General features: G+C 43.6%; 1 protein-coding gene across 1 annotated transcript in view; it reads left to right on the forward strand.

Moving 5' to 3' along the window:
* The window catches only part of CACNA1E (calcium voltage-gated channel subunit alpha1 E), a 548,688-nt gene that overhangs the window by 497,893 nt on the left and 25,257 nt on the right, over positions 1 to 25,538 (forward strand). Inside the window, exons 35-42 of the mRNA XM_007937646.2 lie at positions 1,140 to 1,205; positions 5,226 to 5,317; positions 5,914 to 6,079; positions 14,591 to 14,718; positions 20,966 to 21,062; positions 23,148 to 23,253; positions 24,127 to 24,234; positions 24,810 to 24,910. Coding sequence (XP_007935837.1) covers positions 1,140 to 1,205; positions 5,226 to 5,317; positions 5,914 to 6,079; positions 14,591 to 14,718; positions 20,966 to 21,062; positions 23,148 to 23,253; positions 24,127 to 24,234; positions 24,810 to 24,910 — 864 coding nt within the window. The remainder of the gene's footprint in view (positions 1 to 1,139; positions 1,206 to 5,225; positions 5,318 to 5,913; positions 6,080 to 14,590; positions 14,719 to 20,965; positions 21,063 to 23,147; positions 23,254 to 24,126; positions 24,235 to 24,809; positions 24,911 to 25,538) is intronic.

Below are 25,538 nucleotides of genomic sequence, written 5' to 3' on the forward strand. Positions count from 1 at the left end.
CACCAGCTTTCTATCAGCTGTCTGTCTGTTGCATGTTGCTATGTTGCTGAACAGATTTCAGCGGAGCTTCTAGAGTACAATGGACTACAAAGAAGGGCCTGATGATCCACTTCCGAATATCAGCCAATGAAATCTTTATTGATCACAATGGTTTGGTCTGCAGCTGTTCATGGTGATGGTCCAGGGCTGAGCAACATTTTGCTTCTTTGTGCACAGGGTGGCCATGGGTCAGGGGCCAACTTGAAGGCAGCTAACAACACCCAAGACAGGGTGGAGACTCACAGTCACATTATCTGCCAAGAAGCTCACTAGATGATAAAGAACAGGGACTTCCATGGCAGCATTGAGATCACCCCAGAATTTTAGTGGCCCACCCTGGCCCCAAATCCAAACTGCCCTATGTCTGCTTCCTTCCCCAGCTACTAAGGGCAGTGCTCTGCCTTCCATCTTCTCTACCCCCATACTTGAGATGTTATTATCCCAAAATGGTGTTAAACTTGCACAGCATGGAATGTGTCACATGGAGTCATGGAATTATATGATGGCTAATACTAAAGCAAGCTTTTTGGAATTTTGCATGACACATAATGGAATATCAGGAGGCTTGAAAGTTGGACGATGATGTTGCCTAAAAGCCTCAGAGGACAAAGGAGCCTTCCAGGAACTGGCAAATGAGGCCCAAGCCATTTCACTGTACTTCCAGATTCTCCATCATGGACATCACATTGGGTATGGGAGTTTGAAAGGGTAATCTAGGGATTTGGAAGCCACAGCTAGATGCTTGCTGTGTAATTTGCATCACAATTATCCAGGTCATTAATATTTTGTATGCAACTTGGGAGGAATCCCAAGCCCAGGAAGTTTTCCCAGCTCTCCTTGGAAGTACAGGCCACAGTTCTGGATGAGTGGATATTCTTGACAGGTAAATTGTAAGCCAACAGCTTCCATGTCTCTCAGAGCATGTGGACATCAATCAGCATAAGCATTGCACCCAAAACTGAACATCCCAGGAAATGATCCCAGTGCTGTGACAGTCACTGTCAGGGGGTGAGAGTCCCTGCACTGCTGGTGACTGCAGGCTGTTGAGCCTGGAAGCTGCCCACCTTGAATTCATGGTCATCTCTCTGCTTTCCCTCCAGGCCCTCCCCTACGTCTGTCTTTTGATTGCCATGCTTTTCTTCATTTATGCCATCATTGGGATGCAGGTAAGATGGTGCGCCAGGGGCTTAGTAAGGGGAGGAAAATGAGTTAGAGCCCTACTAGTCTTCAGAAACAGTTGTTCGCCAGTACTGTCTCTGACATAGCAGCCTGAGAAGGAGAGATGGAGTGTGTTCTGAACCCCTTCTTGCCTACAGGCCACTTTCCCGTGGGCCTTGTTGCATGTGACCTTGGAAATTTCACATATGCTGCAGTATCTATTCAGGTCACCCACATCATCAGGGGTCTGGTGCAGGGACTTCATCTGGGGTTGTCAGATTGTGATGTTAACTTATAAGCAGCCTGATTTTTATGTGTGCACCAACAGAAATGAAGCAAAGATTACAGCATTGTTTTTAGCCAGAGGGAGCACCTCTGAAACTAAAGGGGAGAATCTCGTATACCAGGATCTTGGTACTTGGACAAGGTCTGAAAAAAGATCACATGGTTATTCTCCTGTGCACAGTGACACCAAATGTGTTTCAGTTAGGTCTTGAATGGCTGAGATTTATGCTGTAAGATCTATCAGCATGAACAACGCGTGGACTTACTGGTGCTCTGCTCATATCTAGGGAGACTCAAGGGCCACATTCCAGCTAATTCCTCTCAAAAAGGAGCATGTGGCTTGCTGGATAGTTCCTGGGTTACCCCATCCTTTCCAGTTTCAGAACTTAAGGCATAATCAGGTTCTTTCCATGTATATAGGTAAACAGAGACCTGCTGAGCAGAAGAGGCCACAAAAGGTCTTTGAAAGGACACTTTGGTTATGGATGGGTGAATTCCTACTGTAAACAGTCAGCAACATCTTCCATGAATTTATCTGGTTGGATACACAAGCATTCTGCTTGTCTTAGGGAAGCCAAGCCCTTCAGACTTGGAGATATCATGTCTAAGCCCTAGCAGAAAACTTCAGCCAAGTTGCAGGCTCCTGAAGTCAAGCCATCTGGTTGCCTTTGGACAGAGAGCCGTCTTCTCCATGATATCTCCTTCTGGAGCAATAGTGTGCACCAGCAGCCCTTTCCAAGAGCATCTCTGAAATATCTCTTGGTTTTGCTCTTCTCTCTAGCTTGTACTTCTTAGTTTCACTATTCTTCTAATTTCATTACTGGAAATTTTTTTCTCCAAAAATACAGTAAGTTTTAAAGTATCAAAAAGTTTGAGACTCAGTGGATAAGCAGGAAGTGCTCTTTCACTGAGGATGTTTGAGTAGAGATTTTGGAATCTACTTGATGGCAATGGGTTTTTTGATTTTGGTTAATGATAATGTCAGGAATATTAGAAACAAAATTCCTGCTGAAGTTTAAGGCTGGATTGATAACCTTTCTGAGTCTCCTTCTGACTCCCAGCTATTTGATTCTAGAATTAAAATGCTCTTGAGTATGGAAAATGAATTTGGTCTGTGAACTTTCACTCAAATCACAATAAAGACATTTTTAAGAAATGAATAAAATGCCCTTGAACTGGCAAATTAAAGTCTGATGAACTTCTTTTTGTCCATAACTAAAATAGTTCTTAAGTTTCCTCTTCAAGCAAAATTAACTAGAATACTGACCTGCTACTAATATTACTAGTGCTGATAATGATGATAAAGCTAATTGCCATTACTTTAATTCATTGATGTTTAGACAGTGCTAAAGGAGCTTTGCTGGTGTAGTAGTTAAGGCATTTGGCTGCTAGTCAAAAGGTCTGTGGTTCAAACCCACCAGTTGTTCCACAAAAGAAAAATGAGGCAGTCTGCTTCTGTAAAAGTATACAGCCCTGGAACCCCGATGTGGCTTGCTATGAGTCAGAATGGACTTGATGGCAGTGAGTTTGGTTTGGTGGATGCTGCTGAATGTGGGCTCTTCTCCCACCTTCCCTTTCTCTGCCTCTCCTTTTCCCTTCTTTCTTCCTCCCTTCACCTGCTGTTGTTTTTTCCCTACCTCTACCTCCTTTTTCTTCTCTCCCCCTTTCTTCCTCCTTTCTTCTTCCTTCTCCCCTCCTGCTCTCCTCATCCCCCTTCCCTCCTCCTCCTCCTACTTGACAAGCTGTGAAAACTTGGTCAAGTCGCTGCACCTCTCTGGGCCTTAATTCCCTCACCAATATAGTACAGGGCTTGAATAGTTAGCTTCGCAGATCCTGTCTAAAATTCTAATTCTGTTATAAAATTCTGTGATTCCTGGTGAAAAGTATCTAAGCTTATACTGTCATTAAGCTTTATCATGGGTCCCAGTATCCCTTCTATCTCTTCTATCCCCTTTGATGTAGGAAATTTTGGTTAGTGACAAGGACTAAATTAAAATTTTTTAAAAAATAGAAAAGAGAAATTGTAAAGTCCACCTTCATAATAAATACCCATTTCTGGCTTGGAAATTAGAATAGAGTCAAAGTCACTTTGGTTCCTTTGACTACATGCTTACCTACTACAAAATCTAAGGATGCTTTTCCACTAGTTTATTGTTTGATGGGTTACTTGAGAAAATCATAATGAGGACTGCAATGGCATCACAAGTGTTAAATACGGAAAAAAAACACTGTAAATTGTGTGTGTGTAATAGAATAGGGATAAATTATGGATTCTATAGCAAAAGGGTGAAAAGAAAGAAGAAAGGAGGAGATATGAACAAAGGCAAGATAATATCCCCATATCGTCATGGGGTTTCCAGAGCAAATTAGATTAGATTATTTGGGTAGGCTTTTTCAATGCTACTATTTGCCTATTTGAAGGCCCTCTCTCTTCTTATCCTCCTTTTTCCCTTCTTCCTTGCTGCCGTCTAGCTTGCCACCTCTATTTCCCCTGAGAGACAAGTAGTATTTGGGTTTTGAAAAATAACATTGAGAACAAATTCCCAAAGCAGGTGTCAGTGGGAGTTATTTGAGCAAAATAGCTGGGGGCAGAGATTGTTCCTCAATTGCACATTCTAAAAACTGTTAGGGATAAAATGTGTCCCATTTAGCATACATTAGATGAACAGAAGTATGTTAACTGTAGGCCGAAAATTGTTTCAAATGTACACCTTCGGTTTATATCCTTGATTTCTGAAAGGAGATCCTGATATGCAGTGTGGTCTGGGAAGAGTGTGCATATGTAAAAACACCCTTCTCCTCTGCCGAGACTTAGGGTGACCTTGGCTGTAGGCAGCACTGTATCTGGGAGTTCATCAGTATTCATTACCTGTGGATAAAGATCTCTAGTGGTCCCTCTTTTTTCACATGAATTTGTACTGTGACCACAGAGTAAGACCAGTGACCAGCGCAGAGCAGTAAGCTTCACTTATGGCTAGGTCTGTCTGAAACCTCTTTCATGTTCAAAGTATCCAGTTGTCCCGACTTCTGTCTTACAAGCAGCACTTTGTTTTAGCTTCTGCATTGAAGGATCACTTTTGGAATTCTAGCTTCCTTTCTGGGTGGTGGGTGAAAATTGTCTCTCTCGAATAATGTTGTATATGTGGATATGGATGCTTTTGTTCTTATGGACTCTAGATGATAGGGATCTTGACATTATGATATTTGACTATCTGTATGAAAACATATTAAAGGAAGATAGAGATTCCTCTTTCTGACTTGAGCTGCTTGCAAATCCCAGGACATCTGCCCAAGCAATAATTCATGACTTCTGCAGATATAGATGTTCCCATCACTATTACCCAAGACAGGCAGAAGGGGTGACTCCTTCCCTCCATTTCCATTATGGATAATGCCTTTGACAAACTGCCTGAGTGCCCTGGTGACAGGTATCGTGGAAATAAAGAGGCCACATCAGATGTGGGAGCAACAGGCAGAATGACTTCATCTTAGCTTCTGTGGCCCTCACTAGTATTAGTCTCCTTGACTTGCACTGAAGCAGTGGAGAAGATAATTACTGCTGAGTATCAGTCCAAGAGGGTGGTGTCCACCAGTCTCTCTGGTTTGAGTTGTCTGCTTCAGGGTGAGGCCCTCAGGAAGAACCATACATGTGGGTTCGCCAGGCTGCAGGTCTACCTGATGCCCAACTGCTGGGCAATCACACAGCTCAATACTCATTGCTTTCTGTTGTTTTTCTTCTCAAGGTTTTTGGAAACATAAAATTAGATGAAGAGAGTCACATCAATCGGCACAACAACTTCCGGAGTTTCTTCGGTTCTCTCATGCTGCTCTTCAGGTACTTGGGTGCATAACTGTTGCAGCCAGGGCACTCCTGGTGGAGGGAGATGAGTTGATTTGTCTCTTCCTCCACTTCTCTTTGTCTCTTGATTCTGCTTCCTCTACTCCTGTCAGGATGTGCTGTAGAATGGGGGAGGGAGGGAGACAATGAGTTTGTGAAATTACCCAAGGACATTAGAAAAGTTAGATCAACTCCTTGGTCTCGGTAGTTGATTTGCAAGTTGCAATTTCAGCATGACATCCAGGGCCCTGGAAGGGGCAGGTAAAGAGAGTTTCTTGAAGACCAAAATCCATATAAGGCCTAAAACCTTAGATGACCAGATTTATGTGGAGTCTTAGAAAGTACCATGATTATCTCTACCACTATTAACCAAGACCCCTCAGAAGATGGAGAAGCAGTGGGTCAGTGTCAGAACTCAAGAGCAGCTTCATTGGCACTCTTCATCCCTCAATGGAAAGAGCTAGAGGAGGCTCACTAGGCTCTTTTTTGGGGCCTGAGCAAGAGAAAGGGATGAGTGAACTGGCAAAGAGGCCTAGGCAAGGGATAGGGCACGCAGACCTGCTACTGCTAATTCAAATGTCTTTTGGGCTCAGGAGTGCCACAGGTGAGGCCTGGCAGGAGATTATGCTGTCATGCCTTGGGGAGAAAGGCTGTGAGCCGGACACCACGGCACCGTCTGGGCAGAACGAGAATGAACGCTGTGGAACCGATCTGGCCTATGTTTACTTTGTCTCCTTCATCTTCTTCTGCTCCTTCCTGGTGAGCAACATTATGCTCTTGGTTTGAGATGTGGCCTATCCCATCTCACCCCAACTTCTCTGATAAATAGATAAGACATGTTTCCTTGGAGTACATTCTCTGTCTCTGTCTCTGTTTCTATCTCTGTCTCTGTCTCTCTCTCTCTCTCTCATACACACAAACACACACACACATACACACATACACACCAGCCCATTAAGAAACAGGCCTTCAAGAGAACTCTTGGAGGTCAGGGTGCTTCTCAGACTCTGGGTATATGACTTTAAATAGCTGAGGAAAATCTTTGCTGCTTCTAGGGAAAGATTGTTGTGAGAAGGGATGATGAATGGGATATGGTTCAGTGAATACAGCTTTGAGCTTCATACCAAATCTGTTGTAACCCAGAAATAATCATTTCTCTTTGCCCCCACTTATTTTGTAAGTAGGAATAAGAACATCTTTCCTCTCTTATGGAGACTTTTGAACTGTTTCAGAAAAAGTGCCCTGGAAATTAAAAAAAAAAAAAAATTCACTGCTGTCGAGTTGGATCCGACTCATAGTGACCCCTCCTTGGGTTTCTAAGGTGGTTTCTCTACAGAAATAGATTGCCCAATCTTCCTTCCGAGAGGAGTAACTGATGGGTTTGAACTGCCAGCCTTCTGGTTAACAGTCAAATGCCTTAGGCACTACGCTACCAGAGCTCCTTGAAAATACAAGGTGATACAGCATTAATAAGAGTAGAATGATGACAGTAGCACAATGTAATAGACGTAGTTCTCTCTTGACTTGTGGTATCATGGGGTTTTTTTGTTGTTGTTGTTTTTACAATGGGCCAACTTGATAGAAATGATAGATATGAGTGATATGAGTATTAGTAAATATTGAGTAATATCTGTGGAGGACACCCACTTAGAAAACAGTGAGATGTCCTCAGTGCCTTCTTTATTCGTTCTTTGGGAGAAAGTATGAATCAGCACATCAGCATCCTGAAATTGCTACCCTGCACACTCAGACCAGCAGTGATAAGCAGAATAAATGGATGACATGCTACCAGATCAATAAAAGGGTCAGTCTCATGTTTCTGACCACCCTGACATCCCTCAGCTCAGCTTCAGTGCTAATGCCACTGCCTGTACAAAAGGCAGATGACTCAAACAGTGATGCTGCTGAAAAGTGGTCAATTCATGGCAATGCATCAAAAAGTGAATTAATTTTCTCATGTCTAAGGCATTTCTAACTCTTTAAAGTGGAAGAAAGACCCCAAGGGGACTATTAAGTGTAGCTAGCAGGTTAATGGATCACAGAATGTACTAACTGGAGACTTGGGTAACTTACATTGTGGTCTTGGCTTTGTTGCTGTTCTAGCCTTGGCTGAGACACTTTGCCTTTTACAGTTTTTGTCAAATAGGAGGAAAATGACTTGATTAGAAGAGTATATAGGCATAGTGGGCATGTGTTTTAATACACTTTCTTCCCATGTATGTGAAAGAATTTTCAATGAACAAATAATACAAAACTGTATACTGTTTAACATTTGTGAGTATAATGTATGATGAAAATAACTGAAAGAGAATTTAGAAAAATTATATTAATTTGAGTTTTAAGTTTATTCATGCATGTATTCAGCACATTCAGTGCAGTTTTTTGTTTGTTTTTTGGGGGGAACATTTTATTGTGCTTTAGGTGAAAGTTTACATAGCATATTAGTTTTCTATTCAATAATTCATACACAAATTGTTCCATGACATTGGTTGCAATCTATGCAATGTGTCTGTAGCCTCCTCATTTCCACTCTGGGTTCCCTGTTTCCATTCGTCCATTTTCTCTGCCCCTCCCAGCCTCCTCATCTTTGCTTTAGGGCAAAAGGTGCCATTTTGGTCCATATAGTTGATTGTTCTAAGGAGCACATTCCTCACAGTGTTACTGTTTATTTTATTGGCCAGTCTCTTGCTCATTTGAGAGATGGCCTCTTCAAGTGGCTTCAGCTCCAGGTGAGAAGGATGATTTAGGTCAATAGTCTGGGGGGCTCCTCCAGTCTCTATCAGTCCAGTAAATCTTTTTTTTTTTCTTCCTTTTTTTTTTATGAATTTGAATTTTGTTCTATATTTTTCACCCATTCTAACTGGGACCTTCTTTGGTGTCCCTGGACAGAAAGGTCAGTAGTAGTAGCTGGGCACTGTGTAGTTCTTCTGGTCTCAGACTTGAAGATGCTATGATTCATGAGGACTACAAGTCCTGCAAATTAATATCTTCTCTGGGTCTTTGGTTTCCTTCTTTCTTTTTTGCTCCAGATGGGAAAAGACCAGTAGTTGTATCTTAGATTGCTGCTTGCAAGCTTTTAAAACCCAGATGCTACTCACCAAACTAGGATATAGAACATTAATTACCCATATGAGCTATGCCATGCCAATTGATCTAGTTGTCTCCAGAGACTATGGTCCTTAGCCTTCAAGCCCAGTAGTTTCATCTCATAGGTATTTGGTTATGTCTAAGAAGTTTCCATAAATATTCCCCCATATGCTCTATTATGTATAGGAATATACATGTAGGATATTACAAATATGTATGTGGAAATATCCAAAACTAGACCTATATATAGACCATAACTAGACCTATATTGCATGCAAGTATAGTCCCATAAAACCTTCCACATGCAGGATTTCATGTGTCATACATAGCATTAACCATTAAAAAAAAAAAAACAAAATACTGCCATCGAGTCAGATCTAACTCATAATGACCCCTTCTTGGGCTTCTGAGGCGACATCACTATAGAAGTGGATTGCCCAATCTTCCTTTCGAGGAATGGCTGGTGGGTTTGAACTGCCAGGCTTCTGGTTAGCAGTCAGATGCCCTTTATTCTTGCAGACCTCTCAGTGTCTTCCTTTACCTTGATCACAGTGTGCTGACTTTCTCCATATTGCATATTGCCTTTCCCTTCACCAGAATAAATACGTGTTTGCTATCTAGTTAGGGATTCTCCCTTCCTTCCCCTCCCATCGCTGGTAGCCATCAAAGAATGTATCTTTCTGTGTGTAAACCTATTCTTGATTTTTTATAATAGAGGTCTAATACAGTATTTGTCCTTACGACTATTTTACTCAGCATAACATCCTGCAGATTCATCCATATTTTGAGGTGTTTCATGAATTTATCATTATTATTTATCATTGTGTTGCATTCCATTGTATGTATGTACCACAGTTTGTTTATCCATTCATCTTAGGTTGTTTCTGTATTTTTGCTATAGTGAATAATACTGCAGTAAGCATGGGTGTGCATGTCTATTAGTGTGACAGCTCCTGTTTCTCTAGGATATATACCTAAGAATGAGATTGCTGGATCATAGAGTATTTCTATTTCTAGCTTTTAAAGGAAGTACCATACCATTTTTCATAGTGATTGTACCATTTTATAATACCACCAGCAATGTTTAAGAGTTCCAGTCTCCCCACAGCCTCACCAGTGTTTGTTGTTTTCTGTGTTTTTTTGATCAGTGCCATTATTTCTGGGTTTGGATGGTATCTCATTGAAGTTTTAATTTTTTTCTAATGGCTAATGATCACTAGCATCTCTTCACGTGTTTGTTAGCTAACTGAATGTCTTCTTTGGTGAAGTGTCTATGTCCTTTGTCCATTTTTTAGTTAGATTGTCTTTTTGTTGTTGAGGTGTTGAAGTTTTCTATACATTTTGAAGATTAGATCCTTGTCAGATACATTGTTGCCAATTTTTTTTTTTCTTGTCTATAGGCTCTCTTTTTACTCTTCTGGAGAAGTCTTTTGATGAGCCTAAGTATTTAATTTTTAAGAGGTCCCAGTTATATAGTTTTTCTGCTGTTTGTGCATTTTAGTTATGTTTGTTAGTGTAGTTATGCCATAAATTAGGGACCGTATGTGTTTTCTTCCATGGACTTTATAGTTTTAGGTTTAGTATTTAGGTCATTGATCCATTTTGTTGGCAGGTTTTTTTTTTTTTTTTTTTGAGTGGCTACTAGAATTCTTACACTGAGCTAGACCCTGGGTAGAACTCTCAGGAAAAAACAGCCCCTCCCTCACCTAGAGTCAAAGGGGAAACAAGAATACAGTGTGTCACCACTTGCTATGTTCATGGAGTGATGTGTCACATATGGAAAGGCATATAAACGTCTCAATTTTATCCTAGATGTTTTAACTGTTTAATAAGAAATATTTAAAAGAACCCAAAACTGTAACTGGGAAAGTATTTAGAGACTATAAAGGTACTTTTAGACTTTTTCAGATGGAGTGTGCTGCATAATTAACATTGACATGATTTTGAAAGAGTTGCAGTGCCTAAGGTATTTGACTGCTAACCAGAAGGTTGGCAGTTCAAACCTACCATCTGCTTTGCAGAAGGAAGATGGACAATCTACCTCCATAAAGATTTACCACCTTGGATATATAGTAGAGCTGACAAGGGATAAGGCTGTAGTCACTTCTTCGCCACAGCCAGTTATCTGGAGGGAACAAGTAGTTGGACCTGTGGGCTCGGGACCATGGTCATAGGGGATATCAAGCTCAATTGGCATAGCCAAAAACAAAAAAACAAACTCACTGCCGTGGAGCTGATTCCGACTCATAGCAACCCCTTGGGTTTCCGAGGCAGTATCGCTACAGAAGTGGATTGCCCAGTCTTCTTCCAAGGAATGGCTGGTGGATTTGAACCACCAGCCTTCTGGTTAGCATTCAAATGCCTTAGGTACTACCAGAGCATACTACACAAAACCATTGTTCCACATCCTACTTTGGTGAGTAGCGACTGGGATCTTAAAAGCTTGCAAGTGGCCATCTAGATGCAATGATGGGTCTCTGCTCATCCAGAGAAAAGAAAAATGAAGAAAACCAAAGACACGTGGAAACAATTAGTCCAAGGCACTGGTACACCATGCTATCCTCAGCCTACATGTCTATGAGACCAGAACTAGAAGGTGCCCAGCTACCAATGTCAACCACTCAGAGGGAGATCTATATAGGAGATCCTGGATAGAGTGGGAAAACAATGTGCAGCAAAACTCAAAATCATTAAAAAAAAAGGGGGGGGGGACCAGGTTTGCTGGTCTGATAGAGCCTGGTGGCACCCCTGAGACTATGGCCCCTAGCTTCCCTTCAGGTCTGGAATTGAATCCACTCCTGTGGCTTCTAACCAAGCAAAGGACAAGCATATGAGCTGAACATTTACTTTAGGTAGTTGTACTCCTTGGAGAGATCAATCATGGGAGAATAGAAGGGCTGTGTATACATAGGGAGACAGCTCAGGGGCAGGAGTGCATGTGAGGGAAGGACACAGGAAAGAGGTATCTATGGGGAGGAAGTGGGAGGGGAGCTGTTGCATTGTGGGAAATTGCAGTCAATGTCATGAGATGTGTATGTGAACTGCTATATGGAAAATGAATTTGCTCTGTAAACTTTCACCCACATCACAATAAAATTTTTTTCAATGAAAAGGATTTACCACCTCGGAAACCCAGGGGGGTTGACTCAATGGCAGTGAGTCTGTTTATATATATGATATTCAGTACTATATAATCTGCTTTCAAATTGTGGCCCTCTATGAGATTGACCCTGAGTAAGCCATACAGTTTCTCAATTCAAATCAACCACTCTATACTAATCTTAGGGACCTATGATGCATGTGCCAGGCTGGTGTACTTAAACATACAAATGTGAATATGAAGCACTTGAGTCCTTGAAGGGGTGATGGTAATTCAACCTGTCTCACAAAGTGTTAGAGTGAGCATTAAAACAAGTAATGGGTGTGAATGTGCACACTGTATTATAAAAGCCTCTACAAATGCCAAGCAATAATAATAATAATAATAATAATAATCCTTTTTGTTAACGTTAATAATTACATACCTTGAAAGGAGTGTAAAGATATGTGAGTATACATGGAAAACCCTTTAAAACCCTGGCAGTAGGTAAATAAATTCACTGCATATCCAATCTCAGTGACAGAAGGAAAGGCCCATGTTCAGTCAGTCAGCTGCATGAGACAGAAATCTCCAAATAATAGTGTCTTAACCAAGAGGGATGGATTTCCCTCCACGTCAGTGCAATCTGGAGGAAGCAGTACAGGCCTGGGATGGGGGCTACACAGAGCTGTAGGGCATCAGATTCCTTCCTGCTTTTTGCTCCATGACCCCCATGGAATATCCTTCACCTTCATGGTAAGAGCTGATAGCTGGATGCCTGACCATTTACTTGTATTCTAAGCAGCAGACTGGAGGAAGGAAAAGCAAATGGAATGAGACTGGCTATGAAAGTACACCAGAAGATGCCAACTTTCACCCTCTTCCAGATTTTCTTTTTATCTCGTATACCTTGTTTGTATACCTGTCACCTCCATCTGCCCAGCCACTTAATCTGGACTATGGGAATCATCAAGAGACATCTCTATTCCCTCATCCCCACAGCCAATTGGTCTCCATCAGGCAGGACTCTTTTCCTCGGAGGTGACAGAAAGCTCAGCTAATTTGGCCTAACCTAAGAAAAGGGATTTCATAGGTTCATGTGAATAAAGAGTCCTGTGGCAGGACTGGCCTACCCAAAGACATGATCTAGGGCTTAGATGATTCACAGGCCCAGGTTTCTCTCTCTATTTATATATCTTGTGGCTCCACTCTCCTCCATATTAACTCTTCTCTCAAACACCCCACCCTTAGCTCGAGACCTCACATCCTCACATACTCAAGATCAACAGGGAAAAACTAGAGTCTTTTGTCCATTGACTTTGATGAGATCACTTGTTCAACCTTTCATCCATCACTGTGGCCCAGGGAATGGAATTCAGTGATGAGCTGAGGCTTGGTCACACGTGGTGCCCCACTGAACCATACTAACTCTGAATAGGCAAGGGGTGGATGCTTAAGAGATCAAAAGTCCAGCAAATGGCATCAAGGAACCATTTGAAATAACAAAAAAATAACAAAACGATGTTGTTCACTGTGGTCACCAAGTCCAGTTGAGTCCACCTCCTCTACTCTTTACTCCTGTCCACACTACTATCCCTGCTTCTGGCTTAGTTCAAGAACACTGCCACAATCTCCTGCCTGATCTCTGATCCTCCCACTCATGTCCCCATTCCTGCCCACCCTCCACACTGCTACCCATGGTTCTTTCTGAATGCAAATGTGCCTTGGAATCTCTCCTAGTTAAAACTCCTTCTGTGGCTCCTATTGCCTACTGAATGGTCTAGACCAGGGGTTGGCAAACAAACTACAGCCCACAGGCCAAATACAGTGTACTCCCTGTATTTGTAATATATGAGCTAAGAATGATTGTTACATTTTAAAATGGTTGCAAAAAGTCAAAAGATGACTAATATTTTGTGACATGTGGAAATTATAGGAAGTTCAAATTTCAGTGAGCATAAATAATGTTTTATTGGGACACAGTCATGCTCTTTCATGTACATATTGTCTTTGGTTGCTTTTGCAGAACTGAGTAGTTATGCTAGAGACTATATGGCATGAAAAGCCTAAATATTTACTATCTGACTAGTTTTCCAGCTCCTGGTCTAGATCCTTTAGCATGGTTTACAAAATGCCATGATCTGGTGCTTTGGACCCAGCTACACTGCCCTTCACGTTGTTCCCTGAAAGCACTTCATTTCTGTGCAGCTTGTTCACATTCATTCGTGCTGGCTCCTCTGCATAAACCACCCTCCTCTATGCCCGTGGCTACCTGGTGAGCTGTTCCTAGTTTTTTCAGGTCCCAATGCAAACATCAGACCTATTACAATTTTTTTTCTTCTGACTCCACTATAACCTATAGATTCTTCTTTCCTGGCTCTTAAGAAATTTGTGTCATTTGTGTTTTTGCATATGTCATATTCTCTACTAAATAAGTCTTTGAGAAAATTCCAGTAACATTTGCTGAAGGCCTGCTAAACTTTAAGCACTGTGCTAGACATGGGAATATATCTCTAGACTTTTCTCATCTCATATCCCCAGCACCTGGATCTCTGTTTGGAACATAATGAGTATGCAATAAATGTTTTGTTGAACAAATAAGTGGAAGAACTGAGTCTTAGAAGCCGCTTAAGAGCCATGAACATCTGTAAGTTGCCACTCAGTAAGCCATGAAGACAGCTCTAAGACATCTCACCAATTCTATGTTTGCACCCTTTGTGGAGCAAGGGTTGGGGAGGGAGGCTGAACAGGGAAAGGTGATATCAGGCTTTGAATTCCTCTAGCCTTCAAGAGTGTTGTGGTGACTACTGCTCTCTCTGCAGCTACAATAACAATTAAATAAATTGAACAGATGATAAAAGTGCATATGGAGTACTTTGTAAATATAAAAGGGCATAGAAAAATTAAATTATAATTCTCACACAATGAGCAGTGTGTGGCACAAGTAATGACAGTGTGTTGCATTCAGCCAGATCAACATTGCTTTATGGCACCTTCAGCGTTAATAACTTTTGAATTCTTTATTTGCCTTGAAGCTTGTTTTTCTGCTTCCTTTGCTTTGCTTAAGTTTCCCTGAACTCCCCTTCTGCCCCCTTACCCTTTAGATGCTCAACCTGTTTGTGGCCGTCATCATGGACAACTTTGAGTACCTGACTCGAGACTCCTCCATCCTGGGACCTCACCACTTGGATGAGTTTGTCCGCATCTGGGCAGAGTATGACAGAGCTGCATGGTGCGTAGACTTCTGGGCCACCCAGGGGCCTCATATCCGGGGCCTCTGGAGTTCTCAAGGAAGAGGTTGGAATTAGAGCCACCCAAATGCTTGCCTGGTACATACAGAAGGAGAGAAGATTCTTCTTAGTCTTGGCCTAAGGAAGAGGCTTAGTCCTCTGACTGGCTCTGTTATCAAGCCAGTCACCAACGACTTGCCCTTTTTATCTTTCTTTACCCTTTCTTTCCTTCTGTGACAGGCTTTTCCCTTTCCTTACCAGTCCCACCACTCAGACCTCATAGGAGCTTCTGACAAGCCCTTTCTTCTCCTGGCAGTAATCAGTGGACTCCTTTGAGTCACCAGGAGATGTGACAAAATTCTCTAAGGCAGCTGGACATCTGGTCACCATGCTCAGTGACATTAGCATTTTATTTTTTTCATACCTCTCAACAGGTACAGTGTGTGATAACTCTGAAATTATATAACAAACAAAGCAAGTTGTTCTTCAAACTGTTCTGTTAAACACTTAGTTTTTATTGCATAGGATGAAATTAAATGCAGGAATTAGCAGGGATAACGTCCCAGCCTCTCTTTCACTGTCCAGCTGTTCTGAAATGAAGTTGTACTGTCTGAGCTTTAGAGCAAGGGTTGGCAAACTATAGCCTATGGACTAAATTTGGCCCACCAACAGTTTTTGTAAAGTTTGATTGTAACATAGCCACACCCATTTATTTATTATTGTCTTTGGCTACTTATAGGAGCTCTGGTGGCATAGTGCCTAAGGCATTTGTCTGCTAACCAGAAGGCTGGTGGTTGAAACCCACCGGCCACTCCTCAGAAGGTTGGGCAATCTATTTTCATAGTGATGTTGTTGTTGTTGTTATGTGCCGTTGAGTCAGCCCTGACTCATAGCGACCTCTCCTTGGGTTTCTGAGGCAGTATCACTATGGAAGCAGATTGCCCAGCCTTCCTTCTGAGGAGTAGCTGGTGGGTTTGAATCGCCAGCCTTCTGGTTAGCAGTCAAGTGCCTTAGGCACTACACTACTAGAGCTCCTTTTCATAGTGATACCACCTTGGAAACCCAAGGAGGGGCTGCTATGAGTCGGATCCGACATGGCAGCAGTGAGTTTGGTTTTTTCGGTTTGACTACTTTTTGCACAGTCAAATCAGGATTGAGTAACTGTGACAATGATGGTGTGGCCCACAAATCCCAAAATAGCTACTGTCTGACCCTGTACAGAAAAATGTTGCCAACTCCTGCTTTAGCATGCAATGGGGCAGCATTGCAGCCCTCTCTGTTGAGGAGGGGTGAGAGCTCTTATGAATGCTCACTCCACATGGGCTTTTCTGTCCCAGGTTGTCTTAGCTTTAGGATCGTAACTTACTAGTATGTCCATTCTGGTCACCCTCTGAAAATACTTCAAGAATTGTCATCATTCTATACAGAAATGGGCCATGTTGCTTCCACCTGGATCCCCTTCATAATCTGAGACTGTTCCCAGAAGCTATCTTCTTGTGAGACTGTTCAGCTGGGATTGCTGCTCCAGGGGCTGGAAGAATGAATTGGAATTCCTCTTCTCCTCAGTAATCATGACTTAGGGCACAGAGTTCTCTGACTTCATGCTTGTTACCATGGCTGCACAACAGCTTTTACTTTCTGGGTGTACTTCGTATAGTAGGTGGCCTCCTTAAACAGCAAAGGGCAGTGTTAGAGGGGGATGCACGAAGACACTTAACTACTCTGAGTTCCCTCATCTATGTTGTTGTTATTGTTAAGTGCCATCGAGTTGGCTCTGATTCATAGTGACCCTGTGTATAATAGAAGGAAACACTGCCTGGTCCTGCACCATCCTCACAATTGTTGCTGTGCTGGAGCCCATTGTTGCAGCCACTGTGTTAGTCCATCTTGTTGAGGGCCTTCCTCTTTTTCACTGACCCTCTACTTTATCAAGCATGATGTCCTTCTCCAGGGACAAGTCACCCCAATAACATGACCTACCTTTAAGAGTGTCTGTGAGGATTATATTAAATCCTGTATATAACTATTAATATAATTGGCACAGACCATATGGGAATGCAACTGGAATATATGAAAAGTTGATACCTAAAAAGTATGGGTGGGTATGAGGTTGGGAGCTTAAGAAGGGACCTCTTTACTCACCTGAGAGAGGAGAAACTAACTTATAGCAAAAGAGTTCATTGTTCACCTCGGTTCACTAAGGTATCTCTGGCTCTCAGAAATCCCAGCTTCCTGTGGTTTCATGTAGTCTTTGGATTCAAATGCCATGTGAACTAGACACATTCCTCCCCACTCATTCCAGCTGCTGGGAAGAAAGGATCCCATGAGGATTAATCATGAGACTCAGACATGTGAATTGTGAAAGAGCCAAAAGACAAAGAAGAAATCTCTTCATATCTGGTGTGAAATTCACAGTATAACTAGTTCTGATTGATGTCATTGGCTTTCCCTGTGAGATGAGGGGGAATCAACCAACAGAAGTCAAGTGAGCCAATGTATTCAAAAGGAAGACTGATTATAGGTTGCAAAGAACATCAGTCGATAGTAGCTGCCAGTTCATCCACTACCTGCTCACTAAGAAACCAAATAAAAGAATCCGTGCTTAAATTACTTCCCAAGAGTCTAGAGACTTAGAAGTACTGATGAGCTGCTATTTGAAAGACCAAGAGGAATCAAAATCAAAATCATGAAAAGGCTAAAAAGGGGGCAAAGCACTAGTCTAGAGATGGCTGCTGGCCAGGACTGAATGCTCAGAGATGGAGAGACCAGATTTATAATTTCCATTGGGAACCCTGGTCCAGACCTGCAGATCCCTCTCCTGTTGCTCTCTTGTTCTGGCCCATGATGGGGCAGATTCTTGAAGCCACTGGCATGTTACTATTGTAAGCTCCTCATTCATGGTGACCCCAAAAGAGAATGAAACACTGCCCATCCTTAAGATTGATTGCAGATCAGACTCTATGATACAGAGTCTTCATTGGCTGATTTTTGTTAGCTGATCACTAGGCCTTTCTTTCTAGTCTGTTTTAGTTTAGAAATGCTACTGAAACTATTCAGTATCATAGCAACACGGAAGCCCCCTCTGACAGATGGGTGGCATTTGTGCATGAGGTACATTAACAGGGAATTGAACCTAAGTCTCTTGCATGGAGGCAAAAATTCTGCCACAGAACTACCAATTCCTCCATGACTGCATATAAATCCATTGTTAATTCTGCCCCATCCACAGGGAGCCAAAGCTCTCTAGCAGGCCCGTATAAAGAGAGTTGATAGGATAGGTCACGTTACTCCTAGAATTCTGATGGGATTGGCCAACCTGCCCATGCATTGGGACTGGGAGAGACTGTACCTGGCCACCTCCCAGGCTACTCTCTGAACACAGACCCCAGCAGGCTCCCACAGAGTAGAGAAGCACTTGCCCAAGTAAACCAGGGAAAAATCTGTCCCAAAGAGAAGCGAAGCCCTTTGCAAATCCCCTCATGCCAACTGTGCTCCATGCTAATTAGCCTAATGGGGAATTTGTCTCTCGCAGTCTGCAGAAAGATTCTGACTTACCACTGCTCTGACAAGTGGGTCTGAGTAACTGAATGTAGTCAGTGTCTGTGAAGAGCAAACAGTTCTGCAGTCCACTTCAGTCAACCTGACATCTGCTCTTGACAGCTGTCACAGGCACTGCTGAATTGCCATGCTTTGCTTCTTAGAGGCCTCACTCGAGCTTGAGTCCTGTTTCTGGCTTGAATGGATAAATACAGAAGCTCTGGTGGAGCAGTGGTTAAACCATCAGCTGCTAACCACAAAGCTGGTGGTTTGAACCTACCAGCTGTTCCGTGGGAGAAAGATGTGGCAGTCTGCTTTTGTAAAGATCATAGCCTTGAAAACCCTATGGGGCAGTTCTAGTCTGTCCTGTAGGATCAGTATGAGTTAGAATCAATTCAGTGGCACACAATAGCAACAATGTAAGTAGGTGTGTATCTTGGGGCACTCTTGGGCAATAAAGCAGGTCCTTTCGCATTGGATGGGCTGTAATTTCCTTAGACGGTTGGGGACCGTGCAGTCTGGCAAGATGCTGGTTCTCTGGTGCTTACTGTTCTCAGTCTCTCCTGGTCTGGCTTGGCCAGCCCCAAGGAAAGAAGCTGCTGTTACCTCTCCCAGCCTTCCCCTTCATGGCTAAGCTGACATTCCTTTCCCATCTTCTCTGAGTGTCCTATTAACCCATCTGTGCTTCCTTTACAGCGGCAGGATCCCGTATAAGGATATGTACAAATTAGTGCGGGTGATCTCGCCTCCTCTGGGCCTGGGAGAGAACTGCCCCTACAGGGTGGCTTGCAAGGTTTGCCTCCCAGTCCCCAGCCGTGACTGTGACCGGCGGTGGGATGCAACATCTAATGCTTCCTGTCCTCTGCTCCACCACCACTGTGCTACACGAGGGAACCTTCATATTGCTTTCCTTTGAGTTTAAAGAGGTCCAAACACTCCCAGAACCAGCAGCTGTTACATAAGAAGAGGGACACATTTAGGGAGAAACAGAAAATAGTTAACTTCGTAATGAAGTTATGAGAGCACTTTTCTTGCTCATGCGCGCGCACACACACACACACACCCTTCAATCCATATAAGTCTGTAGATTTAAATCTACAGACTGGCATCCTTTTCACTCATGATGACCACATCCAGAAGTACCAGTAAGTCTGTAGATTTTACAAGAGGACCTTTCCCTCTAGGGAATGCAGAAGTCTTTTCACCCAGCAAAAAGTTCTGGTTTCCCTCCCACTGGAGAAAGAGAATCCCTCATTTTGGCAAAATGGCATCATCACCCATGTACAATGTATCAAAGTGTGGTTCTAGGCATCCCTGCCTCTGCCTACCCTCCCAGCTTGTAGGGAGTTTTGCCTGTGATATAGAACAGAAAGGAGGTGAAAAAAATAAAGAATTAGGGAAAGAGGTGAAAGGGGGTTAAGGAGACATAGATTTGGTGGTGTATGAAGAATTGAATAGCTCAGAGGGCTTGGGAAGGTCTCTGTAGATAAGGAAAAGCTACTGAGAAGATTCTTTGCCTTGGGGTTCTGACATATTATTGAGATGGGGCTGTGGGGTCTGTCATATTTGTCAAGTCACTGCTTATTTGTGAGAACAAGGGCGTTGTTCATGGGCACACGGGATCTCCCTCTCCACCTCTGCTTTTACTCTGGGAATGGTCTAATATCCCAGCAGCTCTGCCAAGTCCCCATCCAAGGCCAAGCCTGCTAGATAAGAAAATTCTCCAGGTGCTACACAAGGGAAGTATGGTCTCCCTGGGGCATAGCACAGCCCAGGCAGCTGGAAGAAGACATAGGCCCAGGAAGGATGCCAGCCTGGGCATCTGGCTTGGGATGAGGACACAGTGATTCCCGTATGCGGGAGGCCGAACAGCTGCCTCTGCTGAAACTCTTTAAACTCCACCCTGGTGAAACCTGCAGCCGCATGTGGGGAGAGCCGGGCGGACAGCATGGCATGCAAGAGGTTCTCCCTCCTCCAGGTTCTGTTCCTCTGTCCCCAGCATGCCACTGGCCTGGTGCATGCTGGGGAATCAGAAGCACTCCTCTCCACAGAGCCAGGTGGAAGCAACTGGGCCGACTCTCCGACCAGCAACCACAGCCCACCACTCTCTATGCAAGACGCTGCCTCCTGCTGCAAACTCACCACAGAGGGGGGATACACGATGTTCCACATGTGGGTTCAGGGCAAAAGAAAGGTCTGACTTCCAGGCCAGCACCCCAGCCCTAGCCGGGGCCACAAATTCCAACCCATGGCTGGAACACCGTCTATCCGGTTTATACCACTCATGCACAGCCCTGGGAATTCAAATCAACCTTGTATTTTATTGGGGACGGACGAAGTGAAGTCAGGGTCCGCTAATCCAGGAGGAAAATGAGTGCTAATGACAGTGCATGTGGAGAGTAGGGGACCAGAGGTTCCCACTCGTGTTCCCGGGTCTGTGTGGGGTGTGATATAAACCTGTACCAGGATGGAGTCACATGTATGATTTGCCTTGATTAACAGGTTTCCTATTCTTTTCCTGTTTGTCCACTTTGTTTTGTTTTTCTTCTCCTGTTTTCTGTTATTATTTTGTTTGTTTTTTGCTCTCTGGGAATGCCTGTTCTCCTCTCCTCCCTGTCTGCATCCTTCTTCCCACTTCCTTTCCTTTCCCTGCCACCCTTTCTGCCCTGCCACCCCACCCCATCCCAACTGACCACACCCCTCCATGAGCAGTGGCCGCATCCATTACACTGAGATGTATGAAATGCTGACTCTCATGTCACCACCGCTAGGCCTCGGCAAGAGATGTCCCTCCAAAGTGGCATATAAGGTAGACCACCCCTTCCTTTGTTCTGGGCTAGAGACCAACAGGAGATGGGATCCAGTGTGGGGAGGCCAGAACATGGGGAGGAGCCTGGGCTGGGGAGGCGGAGGAGCGGGCTCAGAGAAAAAGCAGTGATGAGACTGAGGAGTCAGGAAGGTTCACTGAAGAAGGATGAAGTCTTCAAATAATGCAAAGCATGGTTTGCAGTATTATTCAAAGTGGGTTTTTTTTTTAATGTGCTATTCTATGTTTCTACAAATATCTGGCTTGTTGTGAGTCGGTTTCTAGAAAGGAAGTGTTAAGTAATGTGTCGAGAGGTAGCCTGTGGGATAGCATATATGGGCAAGAAGGAAGCCTACAGCACAACGGCTATCAGAGATTATAAACAGAAAAATATCTTCAACCATATAAATTAAGAAAACAGTGCAGGAATTCCTCTGAACATGGTTCAAGAAGAAATTTTTAGGGGAGAGAGAGACTCTTAACAAATTTTTCTCTCCATGGAGTAGGAAGGAACCATGACATAGGTTCCTTCTAGGTATAAGGGGAAAAAAGGAACATGTCTTCTATCGCACAACAACATCAGCTTTCTTCTCCCATTAGCCCAGCTACCTCATTCTCTTGGAAATACTTAAGGGAAAGGGTGATGATGGACACAAATTGCTTTCAGTGTTAGATTCACCTCATTGGCCCAGCTGAGTCATGGGACCTAGCACTGGAGCTATGGGGTGGATTCCCCATGGCTTGCTCAGAGCAGCAATGAATATTGGGGTCATATGTATTGGGGTGCTCATAGCTTTGAGGCCTGGGATTTTTGCCTCCACACCTTAGTAATAGTTACTGTTAATTCCCCTTTATTTTTAAAATGGATCCAGAACTCTGGGACTCTTTCATTCACTTAAGAATACACCATAGCAATGCTACTACTTCTCTAGAAGTTTAAAGAAGTAGGAGAGATGGAGCTCAGAAACAAGCAATAAACTGGCTTTACATTCTAAGACATCATGTCTGTGGAACCAGTTTAGGAGAGAGGTCCCAGTGGAGCATTAGAGACCCTCCCTTAGGAGGAGACACTTCCCCTCCCAGCTAGGCTGGTGGTTCTGCTAGAGGACCTTCTGCTGCTGCCTCCAAGTTACCTAGCTCCAGAGAGCATCTCATTGAACTTGGGGTATCAGGGCACCCTCATCCATCCCAGTCCATAGCCTCTGAAGCATAGCTTGGGGACTGGCATCCTTTTCGCTCACGATGGCCACATCCAAAAGTACCAGGTGGTGGAATATTGCCCTGAGTTTTTTGCATTCATGGGATGAGGCTTGGTGGGAGAAAGGTACAAGATTGGAGGAAAAAGTCACAAGAATTCCAAAAACAAGATACTCTCTGGAAAGTGGATTTGGCCATTTCCATTTGATCCATTACCTTGGGTGAAAGGAACAAGGCCTGCCCACTCTGCTCCTGGCTTTGTCACCCTTCTTGCATTCCCTTTACTCTGCTCTCCCCATCCTTCTTCCCCAAGACCCTGTTTGCACTCTTTCCTTTCCCATCCTGTTCCACCTCATCCTTTGGATAAGTTGGAATTATGCATGTTCAGCCATGTGTTGGCAAATGCCATCTTTTCAAGACTCAAAAAGGGGGCACCAGGATGCATCTCTCAAGTCAGATAAGCAAAGCAAAATGTCCCCCTTCACTACCTTTCCATCTGAGTTTTGGGGTGTTCATGGAACAAGTGGAAATGTGGAGCTGCCTTAAAACATGGAATGGAGCCACCTCCCAGAGCTGACTCTTTTCCCTGAGCCACTTCTCTTAGAAACACTCCCCATCTCTGTCAAAGACATTCTTAGGACTATGGGGGAGTCCTACAGAATGACTAGGGAACCTCGTTCCCTTGGAATTTGGAATCATTCCCTAAGAAAAACAAAACAGCAGCAAATGAGCCTTCAGTGAAAAGCAGGGAGAGTAGGACTGGGAAAGGGGTGGGGAATCCTTGCCCTTCTTTTTTGTCTGTGCATTTGACCTCTGCACTTTTCATCCCTTCTCACCAAGATATCTTTCGATATTTTTTTGCCTCCTATTTCTTTTCTGTATTTCACACAGCGACTGGTCCTGATGAATATGCCAGTAGCTGAGGACATGACAGTCCACTTCACCTCCACACTTATGGCTCTGATCCGCACAGCTCTCGACATCAAAATTGCAAAAGGTAAGCTGAGGAAAGAAGGAAATGGATTCTGAAACAACTTACAGAGGATTGTGGAGGATGGAGATATTTCCACTTTCATCCACCTGCCTAATCACACCACCATGCACTGGCCTGGAAGTCCATACTAGAGCTTTGTCTCACCTCTGAGATGCAGTAACTCTAATATTTGCCATTTCCTCCTGGTAAAATACATGGTTTGATAATCTGGTTCTTTAAACTTTAGCAGTATATTATCTTCAGTGCCTGGTACATAGTGTGCATCCTAGAAGTATTTATTGAGCAAATGGATTCTCATTATATTCTTTTATATTTATTTATATTCTCTGACATGGTGTCTCTGGCAGGTGTTATCATAGAGGTCATGATGGTCCTTTGCTTCTCTTGATTTTCTAAGTCAGTGTTTAGGAGAGAAAAGGTTTGCTACTTCTTGATGGACCTTCAGCTTCCCTGCTCTTGCCAGATCCAAATCCTTTTCAAAGTCAGGTTACTCAGTCTATGGAGGCAGAGTGTCACTGGAAGGACATATGTACGAATAATGAGGCAGGCGAGCCTTACTCACGGTTGTTTTCATTTTTCCCTCTGATGGGTTGAACACCTGGGAGGCTTTTAGAAACAGTGAGGAAAGTTGATCTTGGTCTCAGGGCCTTGGATCTCTGTGGCAGGATATCTCAGAGTCACTGGAAATGGAAGGCAAAATCCATTCTGCTTCTTCAGCAGAAAGACCTAGTGTTGAAGATCCACTGTCACTAAATGCCAAGAATTCCTGTCAGAATATGAGGTGTCATGCTGAGTCAGTTCCTACCTCCACCTACTCCCTCAGTCCTTACTACTTCTATGTCCTATTTTATTTATTAATAATTTATCATATTCTAGGTGGTGCAGACAGGCAGCAACTAGATTCAGAGTTACAAAAGGAGACCCTGGCCATCTGGCCTCACCTGTCCCAGAAGATGCTAGATCTGCTTGTGCCCATGCCCAAAGGTATGGAGTTTCCTCCTGGGTCCTTGTTCCTGTGGGTCCAGTATGTTAAAGTTGTATGTTTTGGGGAACACTGAGTGAACAAGGAGATAAGGCAAGGATGCTCTTTTATCCTGAGGAAATGAGAATCTCAAAATTTCCTTTGTCATTCTTAGTTGAAAAGTTCTGTAACTTTCCACTTTCTGTAGTTAAGAAAGGTTCTGTAGTTGCAGATGACACTTCTTGGGTACATAGCTCTTTCCTTATGCATGAGTGCTCAGCAAATCCTCATGCAATTGGGAATGGGGGGGCGGTATTACATAGACATGAAAACCTGGTAGAGTATGAGGTGCTGCATACTAATGTATTCTTCTCATCAGTATCATCACTTGGGTTTCTATGTCTGCTCCCTGAGGGCAGAGATAAGGACCTATTCACTTTATACTCCCAGTGCGTAGCACAGTGCCTGACATGTAAGGAGAATGGGTGAATGAGTGGTGCAAACCTGCTTCGGAGAGTGGGTAACAAGGCTTTGAGGAATACTACCCTCTCCCACCTGTCTTCTCCCTATTCACACTATGCCACATATCTGTTTTTAGCCTCTGACCTGACTGTGGGCAAAATCTATGCAGCAATGATGATCATGGACTACTACAAACAGAGTAAGGTGAAGAAGCAGAGGCAGCAGCTGGAGGAACAGGTGAAGGTCAACCACAGCATGATGGGTGGGTGGGATATGAGATAGTTTAGAGATAGCTTAGAGACATTAGGAGACTCTGGTAGCATAGTGCCTCAGGCACTTGACTGCTAACCAGAAGGCTGGTGGTTCAAACCCACCAGCCACTCTTTGGAAGGAAGGTTGGGCAATCTACTTCCCACTACTTCAGTGATACTGCCTCCGCAACCCAAGGAGGGGTTGCTATGAGTCGGGTCCGACTGGATGGCACAAAACAACAACAACAACAGGAGGCACATGAGGGCTCCTGCAGGGACAGGCCCATGCATCCCTGGGGCCTAGGGCCCTGCAGGGACTTAGAAGCAAAAATAAAGAGAGTAGAGCCCAGGAACTTCTAATGGCATGTGAGATTGGAAACTGTGGGCCCAGGAATGATGGAGCAAAGGTTAAAATAGTCAAATGAACAAGGTATCAGTCATTAGGAAGCTAAGGGAGCAGTGGATTTATGTTAATGAAGGAGGAACAACTCAGAAAAGGAAGGTGGGAATGGTTGCACAGTTCAAAGAATGTCGTCAGTATTACTGAATGATACATGCAGAAGCTGTTGAATCGGTGTATGTTTTGCTGTGTGTATTCTCCACAACAACAACAA

The sequence above is a fragment of the Orycteropus afer genome, unplaced genomic scaffold (genome assembly GCF_000298275.1).
Source record: "Orycteropus afer afer isolate SDZICR_OR568_19922 unplaced genomic scaffold, OryAfe1.0 scaffold00043, whole genome shotgun sequence".
NCBI lineage: Eukaryota > Metazoa > Chordata > Mammalia > Tubulidentata > Orycteropodidae > Orycteropus > Orycteropus afer.